This window comes from Trachinotus anak, unplaced genomic scaffold, assembly GCF_046630095.1.
Source record: "Trachinotus anak isolate AG129_WGS33_773 ecotype Australia unplaced genomic scaffold, CSIRO_AGI_Tana_v1 ptg000003l, whole genome shotgun sequence".
Taxonomy (NCBI): domain Eukaryota; kingdom Metazoa; phylum Chordata; class Actinopteri; order Carangiformes; family Carangidae; genus Trachinotus; species Trachinotus anak.
In genome coordinates this window covers 13272694-13287021 of record NW_027273854.1, presented here as the reverse complement: position 1 = coordinate 13287021, position 14328 = coordinate 13272694, and the positions used below count along the sequence as shown (strand labels likewise).

Here is a 14328-nt window from a genome sequence, read left to right as displayed (position 1 = left end):
ATTCCACCGAAGCCAAACTGTTTTGGCAATAGTTAATATGCTGGCGATAATATCAACACACACATATCCAATCAACAAAAAACCTTTCTGGCATGATGTATAAATTATTTTCATTATCACTATAAAGCTATGATCAATTTCAGAGCTAACACAGCAACATTTGAGAAAGCAGTCATTTGCAATCTTCTAAAAACACAAAGCAGTAAATAATGTCACTAGGTTTTCCAGCATCAATATATAATCTTTTCGAGGTGGAGTCAAAGATAAGAATGACAGATATAAAGGGCTAAAGAAATTATAATTTGAAAGTGTCTCAACAGTTGCAGATTTTTGTTGAATAGTCAGATATGCGGCCTTTGCTTATTTTATAAAAACCTGGGAGCAAACCAATTACTTTGGCTGATTACTATACTTATGGAGTATGTATATTTGTGTGATTAAAGAGGAGAGGAAACAGCTGTCTTCAGCTGCACAGGAAGTGTAATTATACACCAGTGCAGGGCTTGAGTGCAACCTCACAGCCACATGGGCACACACTAACACACACACAAACACACACTAAGGGCAGCACCTGCATTCCTTGAGATGAAGAGTCATGTTCCTGAAAAAACACGCACAACAGGCTGCAAAGATGGATTTGTGTCATCTCATTACACAGACTCAGCTGCCAAGATAAACTCTTCTCCCCGTGCATGCTGGCATATCAGCGTTGAATACCTGCTACACCCAGTGCAGCATTTGTACCATGTCCATCTAACCAATCAGGAGCATTGTCACGGACCTTTAAAATTCTGGACAACACCAATAGATAGTATATAAACACACAAGATAAAAACAACAGAAGGCTGCATAAGTGTGAACAAACCCTGGTCTTACCAAATATGTTGTTAAAATAAACCTTCATTGTACTCAGTGTTACAGTGTGAGAAACGGTACATCTCCCCCAAACTAAGGCCCCCTCTCTTAAAACCTTTCATTCTAAGCCTTCTCTGTCCATTTCCCTCCCTCTGATACTTGATTTAAATCAATAAAACCTATAGGTTTAAACTGAATATACATATTCAGGTTTAGGCTGATACTTGAACATAGATAAAACAAGATAAAACATATACGAGAGTTACTAGTGGGTTTAGAAGCTACTTTCTGTTCTCAGCTAGTTGGGTCTTTTAATCACCTCAGCCCTATCTCTTTGTACCTAACAGAATATCCCCAGTGGAGTTTTTGAAGCCTAGATCTTCTTTACAAAAGCTGCCCTGTTTATGATGTACACATGACCATAGAAGGATATTACACAAGAACATGTTACTCCTACCATACATCTTTACAGTGCCAGAGATAAAGCAAGCCACAGTGTAGTGAACTGAGAAAAAGAAGAAATATAATCTATCTCACCAAATTTCATTTCATTCAATGCAAAAAAACAATTAACACCCACATTTACTACACTATCCTCATCTTTGCTTTGGTGTAATGGCATAGTTGCTCTCCTGTTTAAAAAGGATTAAATATCACAGGGCTGAAAAGCTTTGTGCAAACAATCACTTGCCAACACACAAACCTTTCCTCTTGCCTGTTTCCCACATCACCGCCTCTGTGGAGCCACTCTCTTTTACTCTCTTTATGTTTCATTAATTATGCTCTCTCTCTTTCTTTTACCCCAACCCCTTGAGTTAACCTTTTCTCTGAGCTCCCCAGAGTGTAAAACTATGTCACCCCCATAATCACTGACACCAAACATACCCAATTCACTGCAAGCTTTAGCTCTGGGTCAACGCTACAACTCTGAAAGCCGACACAGGGCTTTACAGATGTTATTAATAGGTCATGATGGACCTTTGGTAAGAAGAACTAAAAAGATTTTCTTTCCCTCCCCTTCGAAGTTTCCTCTTAAAGACGCTGACTCCTGAGTGAACCCTGCGAGCATGCACTGTGAGCCAACCATCATTTGTTTGATCCGACATAACTTGACGTGATCCTTTATTACAAAGTAGCTGCCCTACTGGGGACATGGTCTTTTCAGATAAAAAGATCTTCATTTTGAGCAGGCAGGGGATGTGGCGACAGAAAGCCAATGGCAGCGGCTGATGTTTCTGGGCCGCGCTGAGCCAAGATGGTGTCATGTATTGGCAGGGCTGCCTGGCTGACCCCTGACAGCGTTCCTTGCAGCTGTCCAAGGTCTTTCATAAGACAGAAACATGATGGATAGTAGCAGCATGAGTCACTGAGTGTATTATATTGAGTGCATTACTTGGTGCTCTTTTCCCTCTATAGAAAATGTACAGTGAAATGCATGCTGTTTATGAACATCTTAAATCAGTGCACAAAAAAAAGAAATCACTGAAAATATCAGTTAATGTGTGATCTTTAGCTGCACTGCATGTTGGGGTTTCTGAGGTGTACAGGAAGAAAAAAAAAACAACACACACATAAAAAACATAGCAACCAGAGCATCATTATACAGCATCGCTTGTATGATGGTCTTGTGCTGCCCATGTGAAAGATGTGGGTGGTGACCACAGAGAAACTAAATGTTTCCTTTGTGTGTTTTTTTAACTCCCTCTCTGCCTTGCCCAGAGGGAGTACCAAACCCTCCATACAGGATATCAAGATAAACTTAAGTGTGTGTCTGTGTGTACGCATCTGCGTGCGTGTGTGTACGTGAGTGTATGTAGGTGTCAAATAAATCCAGTTCTCTAGGAAAATCGGAAATACTTGCTTGGTTTGGTGGACTTATAGTAAACAGTCAAATGAAACAGTCACTGCTCTGAAAACTGTTTGCAGCCTCACATCAGGCCCACACATTTAACTGTGGTGTGTGTGTGTGTGTGTGTGTGTGTGTGTGTGTGTGTGTGTGTGTGTGTGTGTGTGTGTGTGTGTGTGTGTGTGTGTGTGTGGAGCTGTACAGCTGATCTGCTGTTTGGTATGTTCCTAATTGAAAGTTATAATGGGCTTTAAATGCAGGACTGACACAAAGCTTTTACAAGCTCCAGGCTTGATACCTTCCAGGTGAGTGAAGCCAACTACCTGTGTGACAGCATCTCCTGCTGGTTGCTGGTAGGAGTTGCAGCAGTGCAGCCTGTGAATTTAACTATTCTTTGTTCCACAATCACATGAGGGGCACAGATACAACTTCAAAATGCTATTGATATTTGGCGATTAGCTTTAGAATATTAGTATTATTTAAATGTTTTAATGCTTATATTTTGTAGTGTACTAATTATTTTAAATGTCTTGAAATGGGTGATTCGTTTAAGTTTAAACTCTTTTGCACAAAAATGTGCACTTTGACTCTATAAAAAGAGTCAAGAAAGAAAATATCACTCTTTATGGATGGAAATTATATTACATGGATCAGCATTAACTAACAACCAAATTCGCCAAATTTTCAGCATTAAAGAGTACAAAAATATCCCTGAATTATTTTATAATTATTTATATTTTACAAAAGAATAATTAGTTAACATTGCCTAATAATAAGCCAAGTTCTATTACAGATCTTGTAGTTCTGCACCCTGCAATCCAAAGCACAATCACTGTTAAACCTAGACCTGCACAGGGTAGTTTCCATCGTAAATCTGCTAATCCCCAGATGATTTACAAAATAATACCTCTTTACAGTATCATTCCACCAAAACCTAAATAATCATCTTTTGCATTTTTGCTGGCATATGATCCTAACAAAAACACTGAAAAAGAATACTATTTTTTCTTTCTTGAATAGAGGGAAATCTGATTCAACTGTGTCAAGCTTGCCCCGAGCAATGCTTGTTTCACTTTCATTTACACGGAAACAGGAACCTAAGGGTAGTGACGATGTCTCTCATACAAACAAAGATTAGAGACCTGAAACGGCAGCAGACTAACAGAGGTGAGTGCTCTTATTTTATAAGTTTTTCATTTACCTTGGGTTCCATTTGACATGCCTGAGAGACATATAAGCTCAGTCTTCTTTGTGAGGGTTTCTTAGACAGGCACAATGCAGCTGACAGTTTGTTTAGTTAGACCTGGAGTACCTTACACTGCACTCGGTCAGTCTTGTCTGCAACCTTTGTTGTGTCATAAGTGTGCTCAGATCCATGTATTTGAGTACACTTATGAAATAGAAGTGAAGGATAAATTCAGCAACAACAGGTGCACATATCCACCAACATCGCCTATAACTACTTTGATTAATCAGCAATCATAACACAATTCCTATGAAACACAGGATAAATAGAAAAATTATTTATTGTTATTCTTGTCTGTCTGTCTCAAGTGATATCAAACCAATTATTTTTTAATGTTGCTTACAGTTATAAAGCTGACATTTTTACCTCAATGTTTAAAAAAAAAAAAAAAAAAAAAAAAAGGTGAAAATGTGAAAACTCAAGTGTGAATGAATAATTCAGCTAATAACTTATCAAATATTGTTACAGGATGACGAGGATGTCAGGAAGAGTCACAAGTTGCTGTGTATTTCTGTTCCTTACCCTGACCTCTGTGTCAGCTGTGAAAAAGCTCAATTCAATCCATGATTTGAAGAAAATAAACTTTGGCCACTCTGTGTCCAGGCACAGTCTTCTTCTGCTCCACTGGTTTGCCAACATAGTTGATATAGACAGAAACAATGTCATACACTTAACCTTTGATCCATACAATCGAGATTATGGCTCGCATCATTATGGAAACTATGAGAGGCTGCTGGACTCACCGCCTCCCGGACACCAGTACCACACTGTTGGCAATCTCAATCAAATCACTGCTCAGCAACTTCCAGATTATGTCTTCCATCCCCCTGCAGGGTATGCAGGAAGAAACGAGGACCGGATCATATTCAGTGTCGGGAATTCGAACACAGGAAGCCGAGTTTCAGATAGAGTGTACCTGACACAGCATTATGATCCAGCTCATACCTACGAGATCACTGTTCACCTTCTAAGAGAAATCAGAGAGTTTTCTGTAGGAGAAAACCAGCAGTCACTCGTGTATCTAAGAAATCGCTTTGGAAGGAACGCTGAAGATTTCCAGTTAGAGGACATCAGAAACACATGCGGTCAACTTGCTTGCCTTGGACTGCTGCTGTTTATTGTGATGCAGGAAAAATACTCCTCTAACAAATTCAACTACAGACCTCAGCAAGCAGCAAGAAGAAACACACAACCTGATGATTTTGTTGTCAACTTCCCAGAAAGCAGACAAAATTATGTAAATACTGATACTTCAGACATTTGTACAGACATCTGTACTTGTGTTCGGTATTTATTCATTTTTTTTGTTTTTGTTATAGTGATTTTAATCATTTTTTCATCAGGTATGAAAAGATAACAAGAAATGAGGGAGAACATGTTCCCGGATATTGTCTAAACCAAAGTGTGATGGTAATGCTAATCAATGATGATGAGGACAAGGATGCCAGCAGGATTTAACATGAATGAGAATCAGACTGTTATGACACCTTTGTACACCTGAATGATAGCAAAGTGTTGTTCTGTTATCCTTTTGTTTGCTACGTTTTGCCTCCATATGTTTAATAAATTGTGTATTATATTAGCTTATTTTGTAAACACTGTTCAGTTAATATTCACAAATAGGCTTAATATGACGTGCCTGTGCTGAATGATCAAATTCTGAAAAATCACTGTCATTAAGGGCTGGGAGTCTTAAAGGTTTCAGTTCTGCCCAATCATTCTACTTTATTTCAGGGTTTTTTCACATCTATATTTGTTGGCTGTGCTCTGAAAATCACAAACCATGTGAGAACGTTCACTCTGCTTGTTGGTCAGATGTTGTCTGGAGCGAGAGTAAGAAATTAAATACAGGAAGAAGGTCTGTTTAACTGTTGTACTTTGTACTTGTGTGCATTTTTACACAAGTAATTTTACTTCTACTTCAGTAAAAATTGTTTAAGTATCAGTACTTGTGTACAATTTTCTTTTTCAATCCCTGGCTGCTGCTACCACTACGCAAGTGGGTTCTGCTGCATTCCAATTGGGACAGATTCCCACCACAAATGAAAACTATTGATACAATAAATAACATTTGAATGGGTCTTACGTTCCTGGAAAAATTTTAAACGCAAAAGATCAAAAAGTTTATGTTATTAGACCAAGAGGTGAGGTCTAAGGAATACAGCAGAAATTTATGAGCTTTAAATGTCTATTTACCAAACAGCAGTTAGTTAATAACAGCACAAACTGTTCTTTAAACAGCTCTTTTTGTATATCATAATGCACTGCAGTGCATATATATATATATATATATATATATATATATATATATATATATATATATATATATATATATATATATAGATAGATAGATAGATAGATAGATAGATAGATAGATAGATAGATAGATAGATAGATAGATAGATAGAGAGAGAGAGAGAGAGAGAGAGAGAGAGAGGAATGTATTTTACATAAGGTTTTGTATTCTTTCTGTCATGCTGAAATGGTGCTTTTATTAACACACTGCTCTGTTCGGTCTATAAACAAGTAGTCCATAACCTGACACATTTGATCATCTCTTCATACCATTTCCTCACAAAGCCCAGTTCAATGTATGAAAGAACGGTATTCCACAACATCTTATCATCCACAACGTCTTATTCCTGCTACAAAATAGGATAATTCAAATATAGAGGGAGACTGTTGTGTTTGATTTTGTGTTTATGAATTTACTCATTATGCCTCTGGCCGCAGCTGTCACCACAATTTGAAACTGATCTGTGATAAGCAAATGCTAGCTAACAAAAAGCCAGGTTCTATTACAGATCTTGTAGTTTCTCATCCTGCAGACCAAAGTACACAGTCACTGTCAAACTTGGACATGCACAGACGTGTTTCTATCCTGAACCTTCATAAAATTCAAATTGATTAACAGAACCATTTCTCTTGACACAATCATTTCATTAATAAATACAAATAATCGGATTTTACATTTTTTGCCTGTTAGGTAAACCCCGAAAGGAAATACTAAAAGATTACTATTTCTCTTGTATGATTTAGCAGTTTGAAGCAAACTTCCTCCTACCTAAAACATCCTGTAACCACCAGCAATGCTTTCCGTTTCCGTGGTTTCATTTCTAAGAAACAGTAACCTACGGAACAACAACTACTCTCATGCAATAACAGAGATCAGAAACCAAACAGCAGCGGACTAACACAGGTGAGCGCTCTTATTTTCTGATGGTTTTCCATTCAATGTGTTTAGTGAGGCGCTGAAGCCCAGTCTTATTTGTGAAAGTTTCTACTTAGACACAATGCAGCTGACAGTTTGTTCGGTTAGATTAGATTTGGAGTCGATTGCACTGCCCTCAGCCACTCTTCTTTGAAATCTTTGTGTCATAAGTGTACTCTTTCACACAGATGTGAAAAACACACAGCAACATGGGATTAATAGAAAAATAACTTATTGTTATTATTGTTTGCCATTTCTCAAGTTTGCTTAGTTATAGAACTTGCATTTTTACTCCACTGTTTAAACAGACAAGTTGCATTTTTCCAAGTCTGTCTTAAGACAACTTCAGGTGTTGCTCCTGTTCATACTGGCAATTAACAGATTCCTCCCTGATGCAACAGTCTAAGATGAACTCCACTCTTTGTATGAAAATTGTGACCCTATGCTTTGGGTGTTAAAATAATGTTATTATCAAAAATCCTAAAAAATATAATCATTAGATGTATCCCTTGTTACAAATACATGTATTGAGAATGTACAGTATGAATGAATAATTCAGCTAATAACTTATTCAATATTGTTACAGGATGACAAGGATGTCAGGAAGAGTCACAAGTTGCTGTGTAGTTCTGTTTCTTACCCTGACCTCTGTGTCAGCTCTACAAAGGCTCAATTCAATCAATGATTTGAAGAAAATCAACTTTGGCCAATCTGTGCCCAAGCACAGTCTTCTTCTGCTCCACTGGTTTGCCAACATAGTTGATATCGACAGAAACAACGTCATACATTTAACCTTTGATCCAAACAATCAAGAGTATGGCTCGCATCATTATGGCAACTATGAGAGGCTGCTCGAACCACGGCATCATGGATACCAGTACTACACAATTGGCAATCTCTATCAAGACTCACCCACACGACTTCCATCTTATGTCACCAACCCCAGGAGAGAGTATGAGGGAAGAAACAGGGACCGGATCATAATCAGAGTCAGGGAGCAGAACACAGTTTTGCAGAGGATAGACAGCGTGTACCTCACACAGCATTATGAGGCTCCTGAAGATCGCAGGCTGTATGATCCAGCTCATACCTATGAGATCACTACTGACCTTCTAAGAGAGATCAGAGAGTTTTCTGTAGGAAACCAGCGGTCTCTTATGAATCTCAGAGATCGCTTTGGAAGTACCGTTCCTGATAACGAACTACAGAACATCAGAAACACATGGGGTCAACTTGCTTGTCTTGGACTGCTGCTGTTTATTGTGATCCAGGAAGGGTACTACTCTAACCAATGCAACTACAGACCACAGTATGCAGCAAGAAAAAACACAGACACTGATGTCTTTGGCACCAGACTACATCATGGGAATGCTGATTCTTCAAACATTGGTACTTGTATTGGTGTTATTTTCTTCATTTTAATGGTTTTGGTCATCCATGTCATTTTGTCATCAGGTATGGTAAGACGATAAGAAATGAGGGAGAGCATGTTCCAGATATTATCTGAAGCAAAGTGTGATTGTAATGCTTTTCAATGATGACAAGGACCAGGAAGACAGCAGGACTTAACATGAATGAGAATCACACTGTAATGACATCTCAGTACACCTGGATGATGGCAAAGGCTTGTTCCACTATCCTGTTGTTGCTTTGTTATTGATTTACTTTATTTTGTTCATCGTGAGGTATAGGCTTATTATGACGCGCTTGTGATGAATGACCAAATACTGAAAAAGCCATCAAGGGTTAAGCGTCTTCAGGCCTTCAGTTCAGACCAATCAGCCAACTTCATCAGGATGACCATGGTAAATCTAAAATAAATAAATCACTATCAGTGATCAGCACAGCTTCTTCTCCAAGAACTGAAGGAGTTATCAGTAAATGAAGGTGGTGTGGTGTGTTTGATCTGACTGAAAACCTGCAGAATCTGACCTCAGTGGCACAGTTTGAGACATCTGCTGTAAATAACATTTGAATGAATCCTCAAACAAAAAAGATCAAAAACAGCATGCCAGTTTTAAGTTTTATTACACCGAGAGTTGAGGTCTAAGGGGTTGTATTTCACCAAAAAACATCTGGACATTTTGAGCTTTATACCTCTATTTACAAAACTGCAGTTAGGTAATAACATCACAAATTCTGCTCTGGCACCATCATAAACCTCCTGCTTTTATTCTTGCAATAATGTCATGCTCCAGCACGTTTAATCTAATAGTAGTGACTCACTGCTGCTTCATACTGTGTCTAATAAATATGGAGAGATTTTAAATAGCTCTTATGGATAAATGAAACAAATAAGTGGACTGTGCTATGGCCTCTTAAGGACAACCTTCTCTGATTATGAATTAGAAAAAAAAAAAAGGACTATTTTATGTCAGGTTTTGTATTTTTTCTGTAATGTTGAAAATGGTGCATTAATTAAACACACACTGCTTTGTTTGGTCTGTAAATAAAAAGTCTACTTTACTAATTCAACACTGTAGTGAAACTCTCCATTCTGGGACAAATATTGAACCAAAACACAGCATCATCTGTTAATTTGGTTGTGCTTACTAAAGTTCCAACTTTAATTCAGCCAAGGTAACAGATCATTTGTGTACATGAAAGTCACAAAACCGAGTGTTAGAGCAGCAACTCACCATTATTTTCATTATTGATTAATCTGTTTGATTATGTTTTTGGTTAATCAATTAATCACTTACTGGAATAAGTAAATGTAAAATAATAATGAAAATCCTATTATTGGCAAAAACATGATTCCAGGGTGATATCTTCAAACTTGTTTTGTCTGACCAAAAGTCCAAAACTCAAAACTTGTTTTCCGACGGAGAAAAAAAAAATTCTGTATTAACTTCAAAAAGAACAAAGTGGGTGTCTTGGTGAACTAGTGGTCTAAAACCACCACATTTTTGGTTTGAATCCAGCTGCGCCCTTTTGTTGGATGCCAACCCCGTTTCTCAATCTTTATTACTGGAACACTAGACTGCGCATCTATCTAATGAATGCAAAGTTCACCACATGTATTAGTCCAATATTGTCACCACAGAGTGCAAAGAAATAAAACACTGACAATCATAAATCTACCGATATTGTACTCCACTTTCAGGCAATGAAACCTCGAATTTGATGATTAAGAGTTGTGACACATATGTACTATGGTACAATAAAAACCTGAATTAAGAAAAGTATATATGCAGAAAAATGCAGGCAATAAAACAAGCAAGTACTGTAATTTGAAATTGATCTGTGATAAACAAATACTAGCTAATAATAAACCAGGCTCTATCACAGATCTTGTAGTTTCTCACTCTGCAGTCCAAAGGACACAGTCACTGTCAAACCTGGACCTGCATAGGTGCGTTTCCACCCTAAACCTACTCATAAAATTCAAAAATGACCTACAGAATAAATCTCTCTAAATAGCTGTGTCAAACTTCCTGTAACTACCAGCAATGCTTGTTTCCCCAGTTTCACTTACAAGGAAACAGTAACCTAAGGGGAGGTGCAACTGTCCTCACACAAACACAGATCAGACCCACAACAGCAGCCAACTAAGGTGAGTGCTCCTATTTTCTTATTGTTAGTTTTTCCTTTTACCTTGGATTGCATTCAACGTGATTAATGAGATATTTAACCCCGATCTTCCTTGTGAAGGTTTCTGTATGGCCAAGTGCACTTTTTGTTGTGTCATAAGTGTGCACTTTAACAGAGAAATGAGGAACACACATTAGCATTTCCAAATTCAACAACAGCAGATACACATATCCACCAACATCCACCTTTAACTACTTTGTTTTGTTATGTTATGTTATATTTGATTAATGAAGTAATTGTTTTGTGTGAAAATACCATTATTGTTTCAATTTGCTTATAACTATGGATTTCACATGTTTACCTTTGTGATCTCATCAAATAAAAATGGATATTATAAAAACAGATTTATCAATCATGACAATAAGCATTAGGTCCATCCCTCAAATACATGTATGGATTAAGAATGTAAATAATGGATGACTAATGTATCTGAAAATTTTTTTCAATATAGTTACAGGATGATGAGGATGTCGGGAAGAGTTACAATAAATAAAAATAAATGTATCAATCATGAATAATCATAATAATAAAGATGTATCCCTTGTTACAAATACATGTATGGATTGATAATGTACAGTATGAATGAATAATTCAGCTAATAACTCATTAAATATTTTTACAGGATGACAAGGATGTCAGGAAGAGTCACAAGTTGCTGTGTAGTTCTGTTTCTTACTCTGACCTGTGTGTCAGCTCAACAAAAGCTCAATTCAATCAATGATTTGAAGAAAATCAACTTTGGCCAATATGTGCCCAAGCACATTCTTCTTCTGCTCCACTGGTTTGCCAACACGGTCGATATCGACAATAACGATGTCATATACCTGACCTTTGATCCAAACAATGGAGATTATGGCTCGCATCATTATGGCAACTATGAAGGGCTGCTGGACCCACTGCCTCGAGGAAATGTCAGATACCGGTACTACACTGTCGGCAATCTCAATCAGAACTCACCCATGCGACTTCCATCTTACGTTATCCATCCCCCAGCAGAGTTCGTGGGAAGAAACAGGGACCGGATTATATTCAGAGTCAGGGAGCAGAACACAGGACGGCAAGCTTTGCAGAGAATAGACAGAGTGTACCTCACGCAGCATTATGAGACCTCTGAAAATCAGGGGACAAGATATGATCCAGACCATACGTACCAGGTCACTACCAACCTTTTAAGAGAGATCACACAGTTTTCTGTGGGGGAAGACCAACAGTCACTGTCAGAGCTCAGAGATCGCTTTGGAAGTAACGCTGATGATTCCCAGTTATGGGACATCAAAAACATATGGGGTGACCTTGCTTGTCTTGGACTGCTGCTGTTCATTGTGATCCAGGAAAAGTACTCCTCTAACCACCACACCAGACCGCAGCGTTCATTGAGAAGAAAAGTACAACCTGATTTTGTTGTCAACATCCCAGAAGACAGACAAAATCACATGGAGGTTGAAAGATGGATTTCAGAAAGATTTCTACAGTATGAGAGGGTTGATGCACAACTGGAGGTGACGACTGGCAGGAACGGAAAAGCCAGGATTGTTTGGAGCAACATTCCTGAACATCATCTAAAAAATGGAGTGATGGCAGTGCTTTTCAAGAACAATGAGGACCAGGAAGCCAGCAGGACTTATGAATCCATTGGGAACAGAGAATCAGGTAGTTGTGACACCTCAGTACCCCTGAATGAAGGCCTTCAGGTCCGGCTGCATAAGGTGAGAATACAGTGCTGCTTCTGGAGAGGGGTAGGAGAGGAGATATGCAGAGGACCTGAATTTAAGAATCCCGATGCAGTCAACATCAGAGGCTACAATGCAAGACTCCAGCTCTTTGCAAAGGATGGCAAGGCTTGTGCTCGCTTATTTGTTAAGAAGACTTTCAGTGAGTGGAGGTCAGAATTTAACAAGTCTTGGGTCGGATTCTATGCCTCTGCAGATAGAGCCACAAATGACTATCAATGGTGGCAGTGGCAATGGGCAACTAAATTCAGACCTAGCACTGATGTTGAGGACTCCCTTTATTATGTCTATGAATATCATTCAGGTATGGCAATTGCACCAGGAGTCCAAGCACGATTCGTACTTGGGGATGAAGAAGTTAAAGTACGCACCCCAAGCTGGAGGTGATGGAGAGTACTAGAGATGGACTGTAGACCAGGGGTCTTCAACAGGTGGCTCACTCCCTGTCTTAGAGTAGCTCACTGAAAGGTTCTGAGAAGATAGTATGTACACACCATGGATGCACAGTACAAACTTAAAGCAACACAAGTTCACTCAGTAAATCTACACAAAAGCAACTAAATCAAATACACAGTCATACCCAGCCCATTTTAACATTGAATAATTATTTGTCAGCTGTCAGTCGATGAGTTACACTGTCAAGTTTGTTTACATCAGCTATGCCATAGGTGACATGCAGTAATAGCAACTCTCCAGGATAACAGAACAGATGTAAACTTAACTTTTGCAAGAAACCAGCAATATGTTGCCCTGGATTAAGTGAGTTAAACTCTGGGCTTCAAGTTGAGCCCCGTTTTTTTTTTAGCCCAAGGTTTGTATACATTTTGGAAAATTAAGCATACCAAATTAGCCATTTCAAGTTCTTGTTGTAATGTACCATTGGATGGTACATTACATCACTTCATGCATTACTTGCTAATGAGCTTTGTTTTTCTCTGATTTGTAAGCAGATTTATGGAGCTTTATTTGCAATGATGTTATCATGTCTGTGTGTTCAGATTTGACTGAATCATGACTCAGATTTCTGACACAAAAATTGTGTCTGATGTCTGATGTGAGTTTCAGATGTGTTTGGTACAAAATGTGAGTTCTGGATCTTGATATTTGATGACTTGTTAAATTATCTTATTTGTCTGATTTGTTTTGAAGATTAGTGTTTTGATAGGATATGTGTGTGAATGTAATACAAGAGTAGCTTTCAGCCCCTTTTATTTTGTCAAAGTAGCTCTCCGAGAAAAAAAAGGTTGGAGACCCCTGCTGTAGACAATCTTTTCATACAAAATGTATTTTATATATGTAAATTATCAGCCACATTACAAAATGAATTTATCTTTGCATGAGAATGTCTGAGAAAATTAGAGGAGAAAGTGTTTAAACCAGTCATATGTCTGTGAGTATTATGGTGTTTATTTCAACACAATTAAATACTACCCACACCCACCTCTACATCAAAGCCAGACCAGTCCGACCTGTTTATAAAAGTACAGCAATCTTCCCTGTATCCATAATTAAACATAGGCTACAGAATCACTCATTCAGATTGTATTTATGCAGGGTTATCTGTCATTTTTTATGTCACCTGCTCCCTCCATGCATTTTGTTCATTTTTACCTGTTTGATTTTTGTCTCACCAAAATGTTGTCCTCTTGTATTTCTATTTTTTATTTTTATTTTATTTTATGTTTTTGCCTTTATGTTTAATTTTTTTGCACTATAGAGCCAATTTTGTTAAGTTAAGATCGTGATATAGGCTCAGTATGACATGTTTGTGATGAAAGGTCAAATAATTTAAATCAGTGGTTCCCAACCTTTTTCTTAAGGGACCCATATTTTTACCATTGTAAAC

General features: G+C 38.0%; 4 protein-coding genes across 8 annotated transcripts in view; 3 read left to right on the top strand and 1 right to left on the bottom strand.

Moving 5' to 3' along the window:
* The window catches only part of LOC139618161 (septin-9-like), a 74315-nt gene that overhangs the window by 20531 nt on the left and 39456 nt on the right, over positions 1–14328 (bottom strand). The window lies entirely within an intron of this gene.
* On the top strand, positions 3792–5534 carry LOC139618164 (uncharacterized). Its single transcript, XM_071473849.1, has 2 exons — positions 3792–3868; positions 4416–5534. The coding sequence occupies exon 2, from the start codon at positions 4417–4419 to the stop codon at positions 5302–5304; it is 888 nt and encodes a 295-aa protein (XP_071329950.1). The 5' UTR covers positions 3792–3868; position 4416; the 3' UTR covers positions 5305–5534.
* On the top strand, positions 7068–8770 carry LOC139618165 (uncharacterized). The gene is made up of 2 exons (XM_071473851.1): positions 7068–7146; positions 7745–8770. The coding sequence occupies exon 2, from the start codon at positions 7746–7748 to the stop codon at positions 8628–8630; it is 885 nt and encodes a 294-aa protein (XP_071329952.1). The 5' UTR covers positions 7068–7146; position 7745; the 3' UTR covers positions 8631–8770.
* LOC139618163 (uncharacterized) lies at positions 10473–13014 on the top strand. Of its 2 annotated transcripts, XM_071473848.1 has the most exons (3): positions 10473–10513; positions 10627–10714; positions 11375–13014. In XM_071473848.1, the coding sequence occupies exon 3, from the start codon at positions 11376–11378 to the stop codon at positions 12867–12869; it is 1494 nt and encodes a 497-aa protein (XP_071329949.1). In that variant the 5' UTR covers positions 10473–10513; positions 10627–10714; position 11375; the 3' UTR covers positions 12870–13014. The 2 variants fall into 2 exon arrangements, with proteins under 2 accessions (XP_071329949.1, XP_071329948.1); XM_071473847.1 differs by lacking the exon at positions 10473–10513 and having other exon boundaries at positions 10586–10714.

Coding starts and splice junctions, on each gene's coding strand:
- LOC139618164 (XM_071473849.1), top strand. CDS start 4,417: ATGACGAGGATGTCAGGAAGAGTCACAAGTTGCTGTGTATTTCTGTTC.
- LOC139618165 (XM_071473851.1), top strand. CDS start 7,746: ATGACAAGGATGTCAGGAAGAGTCACAAGTTGCTGTGTAGTTCTGTTT.
- LOC139618163 (XM_071473848.1), top strand. CDS start 11,376: ATGACAAGGATGTCAGGAAGAGTCACAAGTTGCTGTGTAGTTCTGTTT.